This window comes from Nomascus leucogenys, chromosome 16 (assembly GCF_006542625.1).
Source record: "Nomascus leucogenys isolate Asia chromosome 16, Asia_NLE_v1, whole genome shotgun sequence".
Lineage (NCBI taxonomy): Eukaryota > Metazoa > Chordata > Mammalia > Primates > Hylobatidae > Nomascus > Nomascus leucogenys.
The window spans coordinates 33,173,225-33,196,341 of NC_044396.1; the positions used below are offsets into that span (position 1 = coordinate 33,173,225).

General features: G+C 40.4%; 1 protein-coding gene across 5 annotated transcripts in view; it reads right to left on the reverse strand.

The window, feature by feature from the left end:
• GDAP1 (ganglioside induced differentiation associated protein 1) overlaps positions 1–23,117 on the reverse strand; it is a 46,287-nt gene that overhangs the window by 14,600 nt on the left and 8,570 nt on the right. Inside the window, exons 1-2 of one of the 5 annotated variants that reach the window (XM_030794956.1) lie at positions 1,657–1,852; positions 917–964 (exon numbers count right to left, since the gene is read on the reverse strand). The exons of 2 other annotated variants lie outside the window; for them this stretch is intronic. Coding sequence is in view for 1 of the 3 variants with exons in the window: in XM_003269451.4 (XP_003269499.1) it covers positions 772–964; positions 1,657–1,773 (310 nt within the window). In the remaining 2 variants the exon portion in view is untranslated. Of the gene's footprint in view, positions 1–771; positions 965–1,656; positions 1,853–23,117 lie in introns of those variants that run through there. 2 more of the 5 variants (XM_003269451.4, XM_030794957.1) reach the window with 2 other exon arrangements.

Sequence of the window (23,117 nt, forward strand, 5' to 3'; positions counted from 1 at the left end):
ATTATTAGGAACAAGCAAGACAATGTGTAAGTGGCAAGGACTATGGGAGACAGTCAGTGTAGTATGAAGGCTTTGGAGACCAAAGACTCTGCCATACAATAGCTATATTACTTTGGGCAACCCTGTTGCTTTCTCTTCATTTACATAATGGGAATAACTTGTCTACCATGCCTGTCTCAGATTCTTTTGAAGACATTATTGAAGAAATTATAAAATGTCTGACACATAACAAGCTGTCAATAAGAGATTTACCTAAATGCACTATACAAATTTAAGCCCTATAATTCCTTAGTAAAGATATAAAATTCTAACAATTCAGAAGTGACTGGGGCAAAGAACTCAGGTATACTAACATTCTATTCTCCTTGAAGATTTATTGCTCTTTTTTCCCTCTTGTTTTTAAGGTGAAACCATTTGGTATATTAGATGAAATCATCATAGTGCACATTTAGAATATTATGAATTTAAGACTAAGAAATCACCAACACAAACCACACATTTGCAGTTTTTTGCAAGTGAATTTTTTTAAGTTTCAACATTGACATTTGTACTTTGCATGAAATTCTTTTAAGTAGCGTTACACTAGCCTATACAAAATTTGTTATTGACCTATTTGATATTTGTGTGCTTATGGAAATGGAAAAGGTTTTTAATCCCAAACCACCATCAGGACACAAGAGAAAGAGAGAGAGGAGAGAGAGAAAAAGAGAGAGGGAACACATAGTTGTGTTGAAAGTAAATCCAAGAAATCACAAGTAGCCTTAACATTACCATCCAGGAAAGTCTGTTCAAGATAATCAATGATCTGAGTGGCCTCACAAATTATGTTTTCCCCGTGGATAAGGACAGGCACTTCTCCAGTTGAGTTCAAACGCATAAACCAAGGCTCATTGTGCTCACTCAAGGGCAGACTTACATCATGTTCCTCGCACTTCAATGCCTTTTCAGCAATTACCAAGCGCACCTGGAAGAGTTCACACTGGTTACTACAACACATGTAAGCTTTCAATTAAATGACTTCCCTGGACACCGCTAAGCAGCCTTTCTGGGCTTCCCTGTGTTACTGACATTTTCAACAGTCGTTTTAACAATTCGTATTCCTGGAATTAACAAGTAAGTACAGAACAATATTCAACAAATTAAGAGAAGAACGCAAAATAAGTAATGAAATGATTCTGACTGTATTCATTAAACAGCCACCCTCCTCATCACTACCACTTTCTCGGTGTCCTAAACCTGATTATGGGTCCTCCCCAGACAAGAACCTGACATGTAGGTACATCAGCTTTTGCTGAAGACAGTGAATGCGAGAGAGCAAATGAAGAGATCGCAGATTATGAGGATGCACGAAGGCACCTCCCTCTGCCTCTCTCCGAAGCCCAGCAGGCAAGGCCTCCAGGCCAAATACTGAAAATGATGCTTTTTTGTCGCATTTCGCGAGACGCAGGGCCTCGGTCATAGCCACATAGGATCATCTCCGATCGATTCTCCCCGCTCCTCACCCAGGCGCGTCCCCGCCTGGAGGGAGCGCCTGCCCGGGGTCAGGACACTGGAGGCGGATTTCTAGGTGGACCGGCTTCCCTGGGCGGGACCTAGCAGGAGCTGTCCCAGTGCTGAAGCCCGATCCGCGCCACTCGCCGCCGCCAAGGCCTGTACCTTTTGAGAGCTGAAGGAATGCGTCCAGTGGTACAGAATGAGCTTAACCTCCGCGTCGGCCTTGCCTTCCGCCCTCAAGGGCGGGCTCCCTCTCTGCTCTTCCTGCCTCCCAGCCATCTTGGGATGCCCGAGCACGGGTAGGCCCGGCCTGTCCGCCCTGGGATTCTCCCTCCCACACCGCCCCGCAAGGCGTTTCCGGGTTTTGAGCGGTGCCTGCCGGAAGGAGGGCGCGCGGCCCGCTGGGAAATGTAGTTTCGCCGGCGGCGGAGTCCGCAAAAACGCGGGGTCTGCGCCCGGAAAGCCCCTGGCAAGCCTGGGAGTGCAGCTGGGAGGTGCAATTGAACGGATGTTTTTTGGGTTTTTTTTTTAGAATTAAAAATCAAAAATATGAGACCCTGGTTATGAAGGGCAGTAAGGAAGAATGATGATAGCAAATTACTCTTCGGTTTGGAGGTTGCTCAGGTATAAAAGCAGCAATTTCCCAAGATATTGAGGGTTGCTCTTGGAGCCTCTTCCTTTGTTGGAAAGGAAGTTCCGGTCGACAAACAAAGCAACAGGAAAAGGATCTATAAGTTTTCATTAGAAGATGCTACTATGACATTAGTGGACTAATTCCACAAATGTGACTAACTGCTGTAGATTAGAGAATAGTCTTGTATAAACAGTAAGTACTTGATTTTGATAATTAAACTGTGCTTTGTAAAAGAAAAAAAAATGCCACTATGGAGTCATGCAAAAAAACTGTTTTTGTCATAAACAGCTAATAAACAATGGCGATATAAAATAGCCTAGTTGTTAAACACAAAAATTCTAGAACAGCACTGCCTAAGTTCATGTCCTGGTTTTTCCATTTTCGAAGTAAGAATAATAATTTTATTGTTTCCCTCATAAGATTTTTGTGAAAAATTAATAATAAAATGTTAAACAGTAACACCCTATCACGTTGTAGGCACTCAGTCTTAGTCACAGGTTCAGTTGCCTTATAAACATTCTGTTTATAACCACAGTCGGAATCATAATTTTATATTAGTCTAGTTATTATTGTATGTCTTTGAAAATTTGGCATCATATAGTAAGTTGATTTAAAAAATCTCTTTCAGTAGTATGTATAAATATGACCATAGAATACATGCCTGTACAATTTATTTGGCAAATATTTATTGAGCACCTACAGTGTTCCAGACATTGTGCTGGCTCCTAGTAATATAAAGATGTGTGAGATCTAATATCTAACACTCAAGATATAATCTGGCGGTAGAGACGACCAAAGAAATAGACAATCACAATAAAGATGAGAACTGTCTTAGGGTGAACACAGAGTACTATGAGAAAGGAGGGGCAGGCAGCCAACCGAGGTCACAGAAGGGCCCCTGGAAAAGACAAAATCTCATGAGGTTCTTCCTTGCCTTTACAGTACTTCATTTGTTACTCTCTGTAATTCTTTCATAATTTTTTAAGATTTCATAATGTCTTTTATATCCTTCAGTTAATTCAAGTGTTATAGAAAAAGTGAATTCTTTGCCAAAATTGTTTTTATCAGTTCACACTTAAGAGTAAGAGGGGAAAGAGGAAAACTTTGAAATCGGACAGAGTGGGGTTTAAATTCTAGCTCTACCCTAACTTGAGCTTTCTTGAGCTTTGACTTCATTGTGTGTAAAAAATGGATACATAAAAATTATATGCCTACCCAGATGGCTGTGGGAATTCAAGAAAGGATGTATATAAAGCACCTAGGGTATTGCCTGGAATGTAGCCATTGATAAAAACATATGTGTAAAAGCCCCTTCACTGACATTAGGAGGGCATCATATTACATTTCATCCTCTCTCTTTAGGTCTCAAAATTTTTACAACTACCCATATAATCCTCCTCTCCCATTCCTCTTCAGAACTTCATTTTTTAATTATCCACCTTCAGATTCCTAGTTTTCTATTCCATTACTTTCAGTAGCAAACACCACACTTACTTTTGCACCAACCTTAATACTAAATCATTCTAAATATTTGAAAAAATTCCAATACTCGTGATAAGCCATGTGTCACCTGCAGCTGAAAAAGTCCTGCCAATAAAGCCCTGGTCCCTCAAACACTTAACACTTTTCTCCATCACATCCTGCCCACAGCAAAGCCATAGAAGAAACACTGAATGGCTTGATTACTTGGTGTTTAGTACAAAGCATTCATAGATCTCATTGGGAGTGTAAACATGCACAGAACTTCTGAAGGCAAATGTATCAATATGCTTCAAGAATCTTGAAAATGGGCATAACTTCTAACCTAGAAATTCCTCTATTTGCAATTTAAGGAAATAATTCTGACAAATTCTGACAGTTGATCCTACCTATTTTCCCCTTCTTCCATGGTAATAGAAATTTTAGCTAAGCACATGACTGCTGAGAATAAAGACTGTATTTCCCAGGCTCTATTGCAGCAAAACATGGTCTCCTGACTATCTTCTAACAAGGGGAAAGTCATGGATGTGCCACAGGGCAAGTTCTGGGAATCTTTCTTAAAGAGACAATTAGCCCTGTGCCTCTTCTTCATCCCATCCTCCATCCTGCTTCAGAGAGGATGGATTCTGACCTGGACCATGAAGAATGGGGCCACGCCTTAGGAACAGCTGGGCCATGAACTTGGGGAAAATTGAGCTTCTAAAGACACTGAGGAGCAGAACCCACACCAACTTGAGTCTGCAAACCTCCAAACTTTTACTTGAAAAGGAAAAAAAGGATCTTGTGTAAGGCACTGCTATTTGATGCTTTCTGGATGCTATTGTCTTAACCTATCCTCATTAATACATCAATCTTGTAAAATACAGGTGGCTTTTATTTCTTTATGCTTCTGTATACTCTAATTGTTCTATAATGAATGTGTGTTGCTTTTACCTGTTAAAGGTGTGAACACTAAAAGAATATCATTAAATAGATGACACAAGGAAAAATGTGTGTTTGTTTTATCACAATAGAACTGCTATATCTACTTCCAATGATCTATAATCACTTCTTTCCCATCCCAATAAAAGCCACTGTTGGTAATATAAAAACCTTGTTATCCTTTCACATGTTTTTCAGAGCTCCTACTACACGGTGTATTCTGTGTCTATGGTTTTTGTAGATCATAGATATGATTATTGTGGGCTCCTTGAGGACAGGAGCCAGGTCCAGGTGAATTTGTTTTCAATATACATTTTTTGAGCCCTAAGTGCTTGATAGAGAAGATACAGAGTTCAAAGTCAGTCACAGTCACTGGCCTTAGGGAAATCAAGTGTGAAGGCAGAGAAATGAGATCCCAACACGGTGTGGTACTTGCTGTGACATCTAGAAAGTTATAGTAGGAATATAAAGAAAGGCACCTAACACAGATAGGCTTCCCAGAGAGGTGATAATCTTTACCATAACTAGTACCATACTAACACAATTACCATTATATCCAGGGTGGTGCCCCCACTGGCTCATGATAGCTGATTGTTAAATTTTCAGGAATTTGCAAAGTGGATGTTCAACTCAGCTATTCGTCAAAATTAAATCAAACTGAGTTGCATTTAAATGAATTATTTTCGTCAGGCATGGTAGCTCACGCCTGTAATCCCAGCACTTCGGGAGGCTGAGGCGGGCGGATCATGAGGTCAGGAGATCAAGACCATCCTGGCTAACACGGTGAAACCCCGTCTCTACTAAAAATACAAAAAATTAGCCAGGCGTGGTGGCGGGTGCCTGTAGTCCCAGCTACTCGGGAGGCTGAGGCAGGAGAATGGTGTGAACCCGGGAGGCGGAGCTTGCAGTGGGCCAAGATGGCGCCACTGCACTCCAGCCTGGGTGACAGACTCCATCTCAAAAATAAATAAATAAATAAATAATTTTAAAAATAAAACTATCAAATACTTAAAACTCATCACTTACGAATTATGTGTATTATTATCTATACTCCTGAGTTTATTTGTGTCTATCATATCCATACAAGGCAAGTAGCATACAACGATGTGCTACTTGTGTATCTCTTCCTCTCTGTTCAGTGATGTCATGTTAGTGACTTGAAATTGGCCATGGTAGAACTATTTACAGAAATCAGTAAATGCTATCATGTTTAACTTTTTCCCAGAAAGTTGGTTGTTAAATATTTACTAGTATACCATCGAATGTATCTATCTTATTTAGTATTTAATAAATTGTTTTGATGAGGAGAAAGAGAACCCTGGGTAAATTTGTGAATGAGTAAATTTGCATACTAATTTGCTTTCGGTACCTTTTCCTTTCCTAATCAGCTTTTGCTTCCTTCTCCATTTCTGAGACACCCACTATGCTTATTATTTTTTGATTTTCTTCACTATCCTTAGGAAGAACATAGATATGCACAGGTCAATCTGCCCACTATCAAACACTGAGCACTTTCTCTAGCACATCTTCCCAGCAGCAAAACCATGAACTAGTAAACACTGAATGAACTGATGACTGCACTGATGTTCAATATTAATACTTTATAAACAAAAGGTATAAAGTAGAACATCTGCATCTAAAGATCACAAACGGCTTTCTTACAATCTCATTTGATCTTCATGATAGCCTGTGAGGTAGCTACCATCCCTAAATTAGAAGAGCTTCGACTACAGTTATAGCTGAAGAAATGAGGTTTAGTAAGTGAAAGGCTAGTCCAATATCCTGGAGCCAGTAAGTGACAGAACTACATCTCAGACACACGTTTTCTGATTACTAGTCAAATATTAGCTTCTACTACACTATGCTAGCCTGAAACCAGAGACAAAGTTGTGGACTTGCAAGCTTTAACCAGCCTGAGGTGGACTCCGGAGAAAAATACAGCCACCTTATTGAAAATGAGTCCATGCAGATGGATATTGTTCCATTAGAGTCCTTGTCAAAGTGCTGTATTATTAAACTACTGTCTATATGTCTTTCTGGTGCATCAGATTCTGAGCCTCTGAAGGGCAAAGATCCAATATTATTCATTTTAGTGTCACCAGGAACCCAGAACAGTGCTTGGTACATAAAAGATGAACCCAAACTGCTTATTAATTAATGGAGGAAAATAGCAGGTAACCACTACCAACAACAAATAACAAATAAAATAATAATAAATTCTGACCTAATAGTCTACTGCTCTAGAAATTCTATATGTAAAAGTAATTTCATTTGATAAATTTTCCTATTTATAAATCTAGACTGTAGATCATGGCTCTGTAAACTGACTTTTTTTTTTTTTTTTTTTTTTGAGACGGAGTCTTGCTCTGTCCCCCAGGCTGGAGTGCAGTGGCGCGATCTCGGCTCACTGCAAGCTCCGCCTCCCGGGTTCACGCCATTCTCCTGCCTCAGCCTCCCGAGTAGCTGGGACTACAGGCGCCCGCCAACACGCCCGGCTAATTTTTTGTATTTTTAGTAGAGACGGGGTTTCACCGTGTCAGCCAGGATGGTCTCGATCTCCTGATCTCCTGACCTCGTGATCCGCCCGCCTCGGCCTCCCAAAGTGCTGAGATTATAGGCTTGAGCCACGCGCCCGGCCAACTGACTTTTATGTTAATATTTATTTCAAGTTCTTTCTTCATTTTGCCTATTTCTGAGTGAATGACGTTCACATGAATTTGATTGATGTTATAAAACAATGAATCATATAACTTCTGAGCCTGAGTCATCTTACCTATAAAATTATGATAAAAAATCTACCAGATATGCTGGCTACACAGATATATCCAATTTAGGAAAATTCCTCAAGCTGGACACTTATGTTTTGTGCAATTTCTTGTATGTTTTTGCTTTATGCTTCAATAAAGTTTTACTTTATCCTATAGTACTGTTACGGCTGAGGTGCGTATACATTTATATAAGTTACTGTTATGTAAAAATCCTATTACTGACTTATCATATATATTTAGACAGGTATTAGGTAATTCCTATATTTAAAAAAAAAATGACAACTAAGCTAGAGAAACCTGACAAATTAGAACACTCTGGATTTCTGGTTTTTTCTCGTACTTTTCTGAATGGCCACAAGAGGTCTCTATGTTTTTAAGAATAACCAATCCCCTGCTATCTTTCTTTCTTGACAAGTTAGAAAATAGAAATGGTGATATTCTCCAGAGAATAGATTTACCTAATTAAGCTAATTCAAAACCAAATTTTCCAAAATTAAAAAAGATCTGTTTTTTGTTGTTGTTGTTGTTTTTCTGAGACGGAGTCTTGCTCTGTCGCCCAGAGCTAGAGAGCAATGGCGTGATCTCGGCTCACAGCAACCTCCGCCTCCTGGGTTCAAGCAATTCTCCTGCCTCAGCCTCCCCAGTAGCTGAGATTACAGGCGCGTCCCACTCGGTCCGGCTAATTTTTGTATTTTTAGTACAGACGGGGTTTACCATGTTGACCAAGCTAGTCTCGAACTCCTGACCTCGTGATCCACCTGCCTCCGCCCCCCAAAGTGCTAGGATTACAGGCGTGAGCTACCACACTCAGCCATTTAAAAAAGATCTTTTATACCTGTAGAAAAAACATTGAATTGTCTCCACTTTCTCCTGACAGTAGCAATGTTAATACTATTAATAAACACCCAGAAACTACTTTGTCTGCTCAGCCTTGACCCATGCCAGTAATCTGATCCATGTGAATTACATAAGATTTTTAATTGGGATACACATAAGAATAAAGGGCGGGGGAGGGGGTGTTCACCCACATAGACACAGGCTTAAGAAAGCAAGCATACTGCGTGTGGCCAAGACATACTAGAACCACAGCACACTGTGGACAGGTGCTCAGTGATCAAGGCTCAGTGCCATGACAAAGGTATACTGTGTCAAAGGGGCTCTGTGATCAATATGCTGGGAACAATGTGTTGGGGACCAAGAAGCACTGTGCCCCCCCCCCCAAAAAAAGGGAGTCCTTAATTTAAAAATTTTTTCGAGAATTTTTATCTTGAATGTGAACAATTCTTGTTAGCTGATATTCTCAAGTGTCCATAAAATTCTAAATATTATCTCATTAAATGAGATAAAAAGATGGTTCATCAAGTACATTGATTTGATAAAGAACTGTGATGGTTCTGGCTAGTTTACTAGAGTTCCAATCAACTTGACTCCTGTACTGTATTTGATTTATTGCAGTGGTTCAAAAAGTATGGGCCCCTGACAAGCAGTGCAAAATTACCTAACTTCTTAGAAACGCACATTCTACTGAATCAGAAACTCTGGGGGTGGAGCCTAGAAATCTGTCTTAACAAGCCCTCCAGGTTTTTCTCATGCAGGTAAAATTTACAAACTATCAATTTAGTGTATAATTGATGAACTGTCTCAATTCTCAATCCCTAGTTTTCCCTCATCTGTAAAATTTTCAGAGCAGAATAGCGAGAGTCTAAAAGAAAAGGATAAATAACTTGAAACAACCTCCACAAAATGATCTGGTAAAACCTCATGGTGTCAAGCCACCAGTTAGAGGCCCCAGGTTCATGGTGCTAAGATTCCACCACCTTCCCCTCAAAAACCATAGATTACCCTCTGAGGGCTTCTAAGCAAAAGCCTCAACAACCTTAGAATAGAGCAGACTTGATTTTGAAACTCTAAAATGTTTTCTGTCTTTCAATGCATCCCAGAACAAATAATCATATTTAATAACAAGTGCAACTCATTAAGTCAGGACACCTTTGCTTTGAGGTCACTGTAGACTTATAATAGTTTAATATTCTAGTTTCCCAAAGAATGGCTAATAATGTTAATGATGCGCTAAGTTCTTTTAATAGAAAATTCGCTTTAAGTGAAAATTCACTTTTCTTGTGAAAAATATTTGACATATCTATCTATGCTCTTTCATCCACCTCTTCTGTGATGAACGGTGTACATATTCAGAATATGCACATGAATATAGACCAATCAAAGATGCATTTGCACCATGTGGTTGCTAATATTTCTTAGAGTGTTTTCTGTGTGCCAGGAAATGTTTTAAGGGCTTTATATGTATATTGTACTTAACACTTGCAAAATCCCTTAAAGCAGGGAGAAATATCATCCCTGTTTTACTGATGAGGATACTGAGGAACAAAAATTTTCCCAAACTCACACTGTTAATGTCAAAATTGGGACTCAAACCCAACAGTCTGGTCCAGAGATTGTGTTCTTACCACTATACGATCTGGCCTTACTATATGAGGCACAATCACAGTCACCAGTTTGATTGCACTAGTCCTACATATAAATATCACCTATTCCTTAAGTCACTAATTATTTTACCTTAGGAAATTTTTGCCCAAGATTGTTTTGAGTTCATAGAAAAAAACTGGGAGAAACAGGGTAGAGAGAATATCCTGCTAAAAGTAAACCAACACTTATTACAAATTTGTCCCAACATTGCTCTAATAATATCTAATTTCCTTCTAAAAGCTTACAAAGTGCCTTTGTAAACAGTACTCATTTGATTTTTCCAACAACCCTTCCAGTAGAAATAAGAAATTAGCACTGAGGTGTGACGTCCACTGCCTCACTAATAATCAGTAGAGCTGGAACTAAAACCCAACGCTTCTAGCTGCAAACTCACCGTACGCTCTAATCATTTCCCACAGCCTCGGTGTGGCCTCCCACTTGCCTCAGCTTGTATGCAGGACCAACTCTAGAGCCCTCTCTTTACCTATTGGCAACACAGCCTGACTTCAGTTCAGTTTCTTGGCTTTTGGACACGTTGATTGGGTCATGGAACCTTCCCAGTGTATGAGGGCAATGGCTTCACCATGTAATTTCTCCACTGTAACATAGCATTACCCTTCACTCCAGAATATGGAGTTGTAGTTAAGAGCTCAAAATCTAAAGCCAGAACTGGATTCAAATCGGGCTTCACTGCTCACCAGCTATGTGATCATGGGCACGGCTTCCTCATCTATAATCCAGGTAAAGTAATTACACCAACTTTATTGGGATATTTTGAGGATTCATTGTGATTTTTAACATGTTAACTATTTAACACAATTTTAGCACATGGCACATAAGAAGTATAATAGATAATAATGATAGAATGGTAAAAATAACTGATTTTTTTAATACTCTGGGTAAATGTCAGCTAATAATATGTTCTCCAGTGTATCCTGCTAGATTGGCTGCACTTTGTAACTTCATTTTTGGCAACTCTCTCTAATGGTTTACAATGAATTTTAGGTATTTATACTTCAAAAATTCATGTTAAATAATCACTACTAGCTGGAAATTACAGTTGATAAAAGAAAGAAATAACAAATAATAAAAATTCTTAAATACTACTAATATTTCCACAGATTCTTTTCTTGACTTCATGCTATGCCTGTTGAAAATCATTAAAAGAGCATCTCAATGGTTATATTAATATTCTGCAAAAATCACTTATAGTATGATGGTAAGAAAAATCTAGGAGAAAAAAGGAGGCACTTCCCACTGTCATCTAATATTTGAATAAAACTAATAATATCACAAACATTTGTCTTATTAAGAATAATTGAGATATATTTATAAATGCAACTATACAAGCCTGTAGGATATGTTAGACACAATCTTAGAAACGCACACTGCACAGAGGATACTTAATGCTTAGGTTTGAAATTGCAGCTTTTAATTAGTTATATTTCCTAAAGTTAAGTGCTTTCTTACTAATTTAAAATGTGTTTGTGTACATTTTAACTATCCTCTCAGTGGACAGTGCCTTTTTCTTGCTATTTCCCAATAAATGATTCAAGTAGTCTTCCTGGACATCTTATTTTATCATTCTCTTTTCATATTTAAAGGAATCTTTCCAGAGACTTAAGATCGTTTGGAATATAGCTTTGTCATTCAAATTAGAGTATTTAAGAATACACTGGAATTTATTTTTCAAACGTCCTTGCTGTTGTGTTCTTTTCATCACTAAATAATACATAGAAAAGTTAATTTATGTCTGCATTGTCTCTGGCTACGTGAGAAACATGGCATAAAAACTCAGAGACATAAGCTTTAAAGAAAGAAAATGCTAATGTTGCAAAGGTTTCTCTAAGTAAGATTTCGCTTTGTAACTGTATAAATAGGGCAAGTTAAAGTTCTGGGCAGCAGCAGACAATGAGCAGCAATAATCATTTATGTTCCTTCGGCACCAGCTTCAACACACTGGCATGATTTTTTTTTTCTTAACCACCCGTTACCAAGGACAGTGACAGCACAAATATGAGAATGATTACAGTACTATAAAAACATATTTCACTTACCTTATTTGTCTTAATAAGATCCTAAAGAAGCATAAGATAACAGTGACAATAAAATATAGTACTGAATTTTACAGAGGCACCAAAGTGTAAAACAACATTGGCTTTCACTTCTTAAGTACTATATTTTTCAAATAAAAGTAATATTGCAATCCATAGAGAAAATATCAATCTAAATCCTCAGTATGTAATTGAAACAAATAAAAGCACGGAGTTGAGTCTGTGGTTACTAAAGTTCCATGAGAGAAAAGGGTTACGTGGCCAAAGTGAACCTGCTTCCAGGGACTCCCTGCGGGGACAGGTTGGAAAAGTCGGTGAACCGCAAAGATCGCAGAGAGGAAAAGCTTCGCTTTATGCAACTGCATCATTTTAGAGCAGGGATGTTTAACAGAAAAAGGGAAATTGGTCAAATTCAGGTGATGCCTTGGTTTCCAAAGCACATATGAAGAATCAGCTACATATGTTAGTTTGAAAACTATTCAGCCTAAGAGACTCCTGCTGTATGCAAGTTATGACAATGCATAAGCCCCATCCTGCCAGTTTCAAGTGGCAAAAGAAGATGCTAAAACCACAACTCCCCAGAGATATGGACATTTAATATATGAAATTGAAATATATATGAAAATAGAGAGATGAATTTGCGGCATCTAGAGCCTTAATGGCTAGAACCCACTGGCTTGGTCTGGAAGGGAAGCCTTGATGAATTTTGAAGTAAGGGAGATGTTCCTTCCTGTTAGACTTCCCAGAGCAAAGGTGCTGATTCTGTGCAAAGAAGTCGCTGAAATCTGATGGGCCCTCTTTAAATAACTGATGACCAATGAGAGCCCTCTTTTTTACCTTCCTGATTACGCTTGGGCCTTGATGGCTGTGGCAGCTGCAGACAACAGCAAGTTCTCAGGCAGACATGCAGGGAAGTTCTCAGCTCCGCTCTCAAGAGCCCTGAGCCAGCTGTCCTGAAAGCTGATTTAGAATGTCCTCCCCTGTGGCCAAGAGGGTGCCAAGCCCCTTCTAGCTCTGAGTTGGGGTCTAGACCCTATGCCCTGTTTCTTTCTGTGCTAAGTCACAGCTCTGAAATCAGCACCAACTTTTGTACACGTTCCTTCCAAAGCCCTGAGCCACCCCCTTGTAGCAGTGGGCCTGCTGGGTGCCGTAAATGTGATCCTGTCTGTCGTTTTAGCCTCAGCAGAAGAGCGACATGACCATATTTATTGCTGTTGCTATTCTGGGGGGTGGATGACGTTTTTCTCCCCTTGTGGCTGAGCCCTGCCCGTTCATCTTTCACCACTCCCTCCAAGTCTACAAGACTAAAACCAGTGATACAAATAGATTCTATCAGGAGGAAAGTTAAAATGAGAAGTTCTTAGGCATTTCCAAATCTATCTGCTGTATGTCATCAAAAGCTTCAAAATCTGTTGACCTACATTTTAAACGTGTACTGTTAGCATCCCACTAGTACCATAAACAGTTATTGGTGGTAACCTTGTTAAGGAAAGAAAAGATGGATAAAGGGTAGGGGGGAGTGGGGGGTGAAGAAAACAGCTTGACTGATAAGCACAGCTTAGAAATTTGGCAAATATTGGCCTTTTCACTGCTGAGTGTTGGGAGTGTCCACGTGTTGCCAGAACACTTGAAGATTTTCTACTTGCCTGTGTGTGAGCTCAGTCTCTCCACTCTTCCTAAGACACTCCTCTTTTGTGACGTGAAAGAAACTAAATGACAAGCCACCAAAACTCCAATTAAGGATAAAATGATACAAGGCACAGGTGACGCTCCTGGGAAGTAACTATATACAGGTTTTCTAAATGAAGGACTTAGATACATAAATAACTAATTACAACATGCATTACATGATGCACCAAAAGAGAGGGATTCTCCCTGCCTTTCGGGGTTGTAAAAAGGAAAGAAAGAAAGAAAAACAACAAATGAGACTGATTTTGACTCCCTCCGTGTTTGTATGCACCTAGTTCATCATATGCATGTGTCAAAAATGACTGTTCAGATTCTTTGTGCTCTTCCGCAAATTTGGTTTAAAATATACACAGAAGCAGAAAAGCATAGAGGAGGCTGCAGGTTGCAGAGGTGATGAGCATGGGCTGTGGGTGTAGAGCCCTGCTTGGCCACAGCCCAGGTGTGGAAGTGCTTGAAGACTCCATTTCTTCTGTAAAATTAAGGTCATAAGAGTAGCCACCTTCTAGGCTTGTTGTCAGAATTAAATGAGAGAAATCCCTGAAAAAGCAGTTAGAAAAATCAAAAGGCTGAGAACAAGAGCCTTGTTTGCATTTTAGTGCAGGGACATTTAACCTCGCTCTAGCAAGTTTCCTTCGGATCCATTGTAGTTCATGTTCAACCTGTCTGTTCAGTCTTAAAATGACAATACACAGGAGTTGTGCTCCAGATTCCGATGTTTCTGGCTGTCTGCCGGGGAAATACCTTTTCAACATTCAGGGTATTATTTAAAGTGCACTATCAGCTGAAGGCTCAGCTAATTTTCTGAGACTGAGAAGTCCATAAACTATAGAATTATTTAAATAATAGCCTTAGAACAGGACCTGGTTCTCAGTGCCAAGAAAGTGATACATATATGTAAATATATATATAATCTTACAATAAATAAATATATATATCACATATATGGCTTTTCTGCACTGATGTGTTTTTTACTTTCTTCCCTCTTTTCAGTTGCATATTTCTGCACAATTACATCATAGATGTGTACAAATGAAGCCATCTTATTTCTCTAGGACCAAAATTAGTAATTCTAAAGATTCATTTCTACTAATGGTGGAAAAACTCTTCATTTTGTCCCTTTCAGGGAAACTTGGCTACCTCTAGTATAATATAATCCTTTTTCGGGTAAATATTCAGTCACCCTTCTCTGTCCCTCTGGTGATGGGAGGAAGGGTGGAGAACGGATCTAGTTTTCGGGTGGCTTGGTATCCTCTTGCCTCAAGGGAGGGGCATCTGGTTTAAGAAACACCCCCTTGTCCTCACTGGCCTACCTTGAAGTGTCTTTTCCACCATCTTTGGCACTTGACCTCTGGCCTTGCTGCATCTGCTGAAAGATTCATATCTGAGGTCACTCATGGTCAAGCCTCCTAGCACAGTCAGCCTGGGGGTGGCCACTCCTCCTCCCTAAGGCTGACTCAACCTTGGCTCTAACTGATCCTGTGAAATACAGCCATGTCTTCCATCCAGCCTGTCCCTTTGTGATGCACACCCAAAGCCTCACCTCTCACTACACCACAGCAACCCACCGGCAGCCCACCAGCTTGCAACTCTTACCTAGGTTAGGCCAGAAGAACTCATCTCCAGTTTCTTCCAAACCTCAATTCATGACCCAGAGGACCTACAGAGGCTTGTTGTAGCTACAGCATCATAGGAAACAGACTTTGAGATTTGCTTACAGAAGGTTTATCCTCAAGAGTTCTCCATACAACATCCATAGAAGTGAGGAGAGCTGGGTTGAGCAGAGAGAAGTTAGAGCTGCCACATAGTTGCAAAGAAGCTGACTGTACAGGTAACTGGAGCTGGGACAGCTTTTGTGAGTTGTTCCAATTGAAGCAAGGGAGCCAGACCTTTATTTCCCCAACAGTCTATCAGTTATTCGATGTGGGCTGCCCCCTGCGAGTTCGCACGGCCTCTCACTAGGAGGCCCTCTTTGGCTAAGGGCAATTCTGGGAGAAGGACTCAGTCACAGGCATCAGCTGCCAACACTCACATCAACTGAGCAACTGAATGCTGGATCCCCGAAGTGTGTCTGTGCAGCACTACAGGGTCCACTACAGGGCTATCTCAGGCTCTGCCTAAATACCCAAAACCAACCCCTCTATCCTACAGTGGCTGTCCTGAGTTGGTTCTGAATATTTGATGAGGCTGCTGCCACACCTTCTCCTAAGACATCTGTCTCAGGAGGAAGTCTCATTTGAGACACTTGTGCCCTCAGATACTCAAATCTGGAAACTTCTATCCCCACTCCCTCTTGCAGACCTCTCCAAAGTGCTCTGATATCATGTCCTACAACCTCTCTCATCTATGTTTCACAGTCAAAATCCTGTATTCAATTCTCCAATTGATAACTTCTGGGAACCCCATAAATCATTTTTTCCTCCTTTCAACAAAACCTGAATCTTACAAATATTAGCCTTGATCTCTTGCATATCATTTCTTCTAAAGTTAAAATCCGTTTTCAAGTTGGAAGTTTCAAATTTACACCCTTTGTAATTTGACCTCCTCTGCTCCTGAAGTAATGAACATTGTTGAATGATGAGAAGACTTGTGAAAACAGTGAAACTAGCTTAAGCTGATATTTCATATATATTAACCTAATCAGCTTACAAATGGAGACTACACCACTTTCTGCCATGTCACGAAATGTACATTTCTTTTATTGGCTGCTCTTTGCATTTGGCAAGTTATACAAAGTGTTTGGAGCTCTCAGTTTTACAGGGCCTCTACTCAAACTTCCTTACGAACTGTTCTTTATGTGCCTGAGAACAGGGCTCAGGTTTTCCAGGGCTCTTATATTTTCTTCCCACACCCCAGTGGATCAGTTTGTGGACTTGACCTTGGAGCCTAGTTCTCTAAGCCTTTTTCAGCCACATGGCCAAGGAGGCAAAGACCTCTCAGTCACCTTTTTCTAATTCTGTCTGTCCTGGATACCATAAGCAGGAATCGCAGGGATGTGTGATCTTGCTCAAGTTGGTCTCTCCTTAGTCTCAGATCTTAATGATCACTTGATCTTGACCATACCAAACCTTGGGTCTAATGATCCCTTTTTAGGATGTTAAAAGGTATAATTTATCCTGTCCCTATGGATCTATGTGAGAAGAAATCATTTCCTTTATTTTTTTCCTCTAGGAATAATCCACTCTTAGGATTCCAAACAGAAGTCCACATACCCATGGGAATTCACCCATGTATCCTAAGGGGTCTGCTGATTCTCTCCGGATATTTCATCTCCATGGGCTGTTACTTGATTTCAGAGGCTGATTTTATGTTTATGTTTAGGCTGACTTTGGCACTAAGTCCTTCTACTTTAATTGTTTCTGGCTAATGAGAAGAAAAGCAGACCTAATACATAATTGATGCATCTCCACAGAGCAATAGGCAAATGGTAGGCCAGCACACTGTACAAAGAAAGGCTTCCTACTAGATCACAAAGCAGAGTCCTGAACAGCATCTAGCAGGGCGCATGGGCTGAAATTAGGAGTGTGGCTCCATGGGTAGTACCGTAACATTTAAAAATGAAAAACATCATCTGTCACACTAAATTCAGGTTAACTTGAATATTATTTGTTTTCAATTATGTTAGCTTTATGTCGTAAATAAACTATAAGCATACGGAGGTGTAGCTTATATTTTATGTATCGAAGTACACATAAACAATGATTGTAAATTTAAATAAAAATAACAAAATTTAATCCACCATGGGAGAAAGGTCTGAACACATTTTTGTTTTCTTTCAAAAGTTATTCCTGGATTTCTCAAGTTTAAAAATAAACACTGTTCTATAGCAGAGGGGTCACATCTTGCTTCAGGATACATATCAGAACCAATAGGGAGGGGCTAGAATTAAACAACCTTTTTGTATTTTCTAATACTACACTTCTGCCTCTTTTGCTTTCTCTGCCCAACCTCAGCTATGGGAGGGGTGACTAAACAGTCATTGCTTCTTACTGAACTCTTAGAGTAAGATCACAAACAGGCCCTGGTCCCTGCCTTCCTCCCCATCATCTCTCACCAAGATCCTCTCCTTTGCTCAATGAGCCTTCGCAGTCCCTTCAATGTGCCATACTCATTGTGCCACACTCTTTTCATAATTATTTCCTCTTCTCCAGTTGATCTACTTACTTTTCTGGCTGTCTCCTACTCATCCTCCAGAGCTCGGCTTAAATGTCACTTTCTTTGAGAAGCATCTGAGCAATATCTATTGGAAGAATGGATGGGTGGATGGGTGGATGGGTGGATGGATGGATGGATGGGTGGATGGTGACCAGATAGAGGGATGGGTGTGTAGATGGGTGGATGGTGGATGGATAGATGATGGGTGGATGATGGATGAAGGATGAATAGGTGGGTAAATGGGGGAATGAATAGATGGTAGATGGATGGATGGATGGATGAATGAGTGGATAGATGGTGGGTGGATGAATGGGTGAGTGGATGGGTGGATGATGGATGGATGAATGGGTGGGTGGATGGATGGATGAGTGATGGATGGATGGATGAGTGGGTAGGTGGATGGATGGATGGATGGATGACGTATGGATGAACGGGTGGGTGGATAGTGGATAAATGGATAGACAGATGGATGGATGGGTGAATGGATAGATTGTAGATGGATGGTTGGATGGATGGATGCATGGGTAGGCAGGTAGATAGATGAATAAATGGTGGAAGAATGGACAAATGAATGGATGGATGGGTAGGTGGGTGCAGGGTTGGATGGGGAGGCCTTCCCTGATCTTGCAATCTAACTGAAAGTATCCCTTGCTATTCTTTTTTATAGCACTACTTTTTCTTCTGTAGCACAACAATTGGCAATGATATATTGATTTAATATCTATCCTTTCAGTGGACTGTAAATTCCCTGAGGGCAGGGAGTTAACGACCTTATACCCATTACAAAGCACTCTATTTAGAAGGTACTTGCTACATATATATTGAGTAAATGAAAAAAGGAATTCTTGAAGATTATATTCACGTCACTGAAATAGCTATAAAGAGTGGAAAAGACCTTTTCCAACATTTTAAATATTTTAATTAATGAATTATGTTAACATGGAACAATCTAAAAGAACAATACATTTTGAGAATAAGTAACCTGTAGCCTTTGAGAGGAAGAATCATAAACTGAAAGAGCATTTGAAGATGATCCTCCTCAGACATTAATCAGAGACAAAATATACACCATAGTCAGTATGAAAATGACCTCAAAAGCTGTATTTTTTAAGCAAAATTCCACTACTGCTTGGACAGAATAGTTCTTGGGATATATATGATTCAGCAGTCACCACATGCTTATAGTAGTAGAAAAGAAAAATTTGTTTTTTTTCATCCAACAATAAAGAGCATCTTGAAAAAAAATCTGAAAGAGGGGGTCCCAGGATCACTTGAACATACTCTCTTCCTGTATGTTCAACCCTACACCCCCTCCTGCTCTTAACCCCCAGGAGTGGTAGACAGGAAATCCAGCTAATCCAGATGCTGATACTCAGAAGCAGGGACAGGCCAATGTGCCCAGTTGCCACAATGTCCAGCTAGTCCAGGGCCATATGAAACTCACCAGCTCAATCAAGGGTTCCAGCCATTCTAAAGTGGCTGGAAACCACAAAGGGCTGGGGCACGGAGTACTTTGCTGTGTCATCGCCTAAGAGCAGAGCTCTTTGGGGCTTACTTAGCCCAGACACTGAGCCCCACTGCTTCTCCAAGGTGGATGAAAGAGACAGACTTCCCAAGACCAGTGATCCCTAGACAGCACCTCCTGAGTTCAGTCTCCAGATGCTGGGCAAGAGAAGAGAACTTACAAGTCCACCCACTGGTTTGGCCTAGTTATCAGAATTTTGTTAATGTCTTGGTTTCAAGGCTACCTCATAATGGCTGGTTTTGTTTTGTAAATATCAACTATCCATTGTACACTTATCCTTAGAAGACATGCTATTATATAGTACCTTTGAATTTTGCTTTTAAAATGACAAGGAGAAGGATATTCTTTATAACTATGAAAGCACTTTGAGAGATAATTCATATGAAAAAAATAAAGTCATGTTGGGATCACTACTGTTAGACAACTTTGAACTTATTTGACTAGCTTAAAGAAACTAAGGTAGTCCACAGGAGAGGATTACCCTATAGCAATGTTTCCCTGAAGAGCACTCAGTGTATTTCTTGAAAACACTGATTCCTGAACCTCAATGCCAAGCCCAAGGAATCAGAATTCATCTGATTCCTTGGGCTTGGCATTGGAGACCTGGGCATGTGTATACAGACAGTCCCCAACTCAGGATTTTTTTGACTTTATGATGGTGTGAAAGCAACAGGCATTCAACAGAAACCATACTTCAAGTACCAATAGTCATTCTGGTTTTCACTTTCAATACAGTATTCAATAAATCACATGAGGTATTCAATACTTTATTATAAAACAGGCTTTGTGTTAGATGATTTTGTCCAACTGTAAGCTAATGTAAGTGTTCTGAGCCCTTTTAAGCAGGCAAGGCTCAGCTATGATATTCAGTAAGTTAGGTATATTAAGTACACTTTTGCCTTACAATATTTTCAACTTATGATGGGTTTATCAGGACACAATCCCATAGTATGTCAAAGAGCATCTGTATTTAATAAGTTCCCCTCAGTGACTGTCAGCAGGGGAGTTTTGGAAATTGCCCTATGATAATGATTCTCCATCAGGTAAGTACATTAGGATTGCTAGGAAAGCTCTCAGAATATATGAGATGGGGCCACTCTGACATTTTGCTAGAGGAGAGCAGAACCTACACAAGCATATTTTGAAAATGCTCACCAAAGGATTCTTACCTTCGCTTTGATGAAGTTATCAGCTCTAAAGGAACACTTAGTATGGATCTGAGGTGTGGAAACAAGGCATGATTTAGCATAGGCTGTTACATTGAAGGAAATAATGGTGCATACTTCTTTCTAGAAATAGGAAAACTTTCAAACAACCAATATGGCAGGACTGACACAGCTGGAGGTTTCTAAATGTCCACTTCTGTCACAGACAGGCAGACAGTCTACGAATTATTCAATCAGTTGGTGAGTCGGAAATCACTCATACCATCTGGATTACCCAGGCAGTCTTTTCCCATTTCAGATGGTAAGTTTTGGAGGGTCCTAAAATTTATCAAGTCTATTTATTGCTCTACACAGGCTATTGCATCATCTGCCAAATGGCAGTTCTATTCAGTTACATATACAGAATGGAATTTTCAAATAACTAAAATAATAAAATGCTAAGATGCTGAAGACTGACATTTCAATTTAATTATTAATAAGTACTATAATTTCAAGTTTCAAATTGCTCTTCAGCAAAGCTTTCCTACTCTCACCCCCTTGATTTTTATTTGTATCTTTACAGGTTTTTATATATGTACAAATAGAGCAAACTATAGCATACTACATACATTGTTCAATATCTTGCTTTCTTTTCTATCTAATAGATCTTGGGGATTTTCCATATTAGTCCAAAGAAAGCTTCCCCATTCTTTTTTAAGAACCAGGAAATCTGATTTTAAACTCAGTTTAGTAAGTTGTGATTTAGACTTTCCATCTCTCTCTGACCAAGAACCACCTGTAAATGTAAGTGTGTATGTGTGCATGTGTGTGTTAGCTGTGTGTTCTTTAAAGACCACTGGGTGTAACAGTTCAAGGTCTCCAAGAAGCAGATTCCAAGATAGAATCAGACATATAAGAGATCTACCAGGGGAACACACATGCAGGATAAAGGCCACAGGAAGCAGGAGTAGGCAGGAAACCCATGAAAGGAAAGCAAGGAAGGAAGAATTGTGTAGAGAAGGCTCAGACTGCAATGTAGCCCTTAAAAGGTTTTAGCCAGGTCAGTGGGGAGCACAGGAAATCTCACCCATCAGAGGAGGTCTGTATTGAGAAGGAATGACCCAGTTCTTGAAATCCCACTGTGCTTGGTTATTGGCTGGAAACAACTTAGACAGAGTGTGGCCTCAGCATGAATGCTGTTGGAATTCAAAGGGGCAGCAGCTACAGGCTGTTCACCAACCTCTTCTCTCACAGCAAGTTCTCCTGAAGGAAGATCTGAGTGGTGCACATCTATGACCACCACAATCTCCCCTTGCACTGCAGAGATCATCTTCACATGTATCTGGGGGCAGTTCCTAGGGGCCTTTCTTCCTGAAGGGAAGCTCTGATGAGGGAAGTTAATGGGACAAATAGCAGTCCCTGTTTCTGAAGTTAGCCTTGTGGCTAAAAATGGTTCTCATCTTCTCCCTTTTCTTTACTTCATTCTCCTCACCATCAGCTATCACATAAGCAGGTTCTAGTGGCTTACCTAGTGGTATTACCTAATCCTTCATTTCTGGAAGGTCTGAACCCTTTGTAAGTCCTACCTTTCTCAGACCAGGGTTGCCACATGACTGCATCCATGGTTACAAGGGATCCCTAGAGTCCCAGGAAGCACCCAAATGGATCACCTGGGTCTGCACATTTTCTTTTCTGTCCCCGTTATATAAAAGCCTCCTTCTGCTCATCAAAATCAATCATTCCTGCCAACCTGGTGATTCCTCTTCTTACCTGCTGATCCCTGGGCACAATCCCTGGATCTGCCAGGCAGGAGCCATAGTTTGCAGCTCTGCCTTGTCCCCTGGCAAGAGTGCTTCCCCTCTGGGGACCCTGCAGAGTCCAGAGATGCAGCGATAGGAAAGACACTGGATGTGATAGTAAGTGAGGTACTATTGCTTCTACCTCTTAGTTCCTAGGCTTCTATGTCCTCCCTATTAGAGACAGTGCCATACAGAAATCTGATTCTGTGCATATACCACACCCCAAAAAATGCCACTCTATCTTTGCAGATTATTACCAGCAAACTAGAATTATAGCTGTGCCTTTAGGAGACCATTCCATTATTCTATGAGGTTAGCCCCTGAAATACTACAGAGGTAAGCAGTAATACAGTGTCTAAGACGAAGTGGACCCCACAATCAGGGCTCGTTCTGGCACCTCCTTCACTGTGAAGTGGGTCCCTTGGTTGGAGTTTATGTGTGAAATTCCATGCTTGTGAATCAGGTATTCTATAAGCCCCTGGACAGTGCTGGTACAGGCTGAGGCTCTGTGGGCAGGAAAGGTAAATCCATACCCAGAACGTCTATCCTGGCTCTTCTAGGCTGAAATGAGTCTAATATACTCAACTTACCACCAAGTAGGTGATTGATATTTGCAAGGAATACTCTCTGTTACTAACAGATCTGACTTGCAAAGTTAGGAGTAGTTAAACCGACCTCAGTAAGCAGCAGTCCTTGCTCTTGGGCCCAGGTACAACCTCCATCTCTGGCACTGAGGCAACTAAGCTCATGTGCCCCTTGCTCCAGATCTGGGATGTCTGTTGAGGAAGGCTGACATTAACTGGCTGAGTCCTGTCATCTACTTGGGTTTTCAGTGCCTCTTCCACTTTGTGTCCATTCCCATATGTTCATCCACATGTCTCTAACCTAGACCTCCATGTTTTCAGTCTTCCAGTCCTTCTCCGTCCAGCCTCTGAGCAGGCAAGGCTGTTAGCCACTGCTCAGAAATCTACAT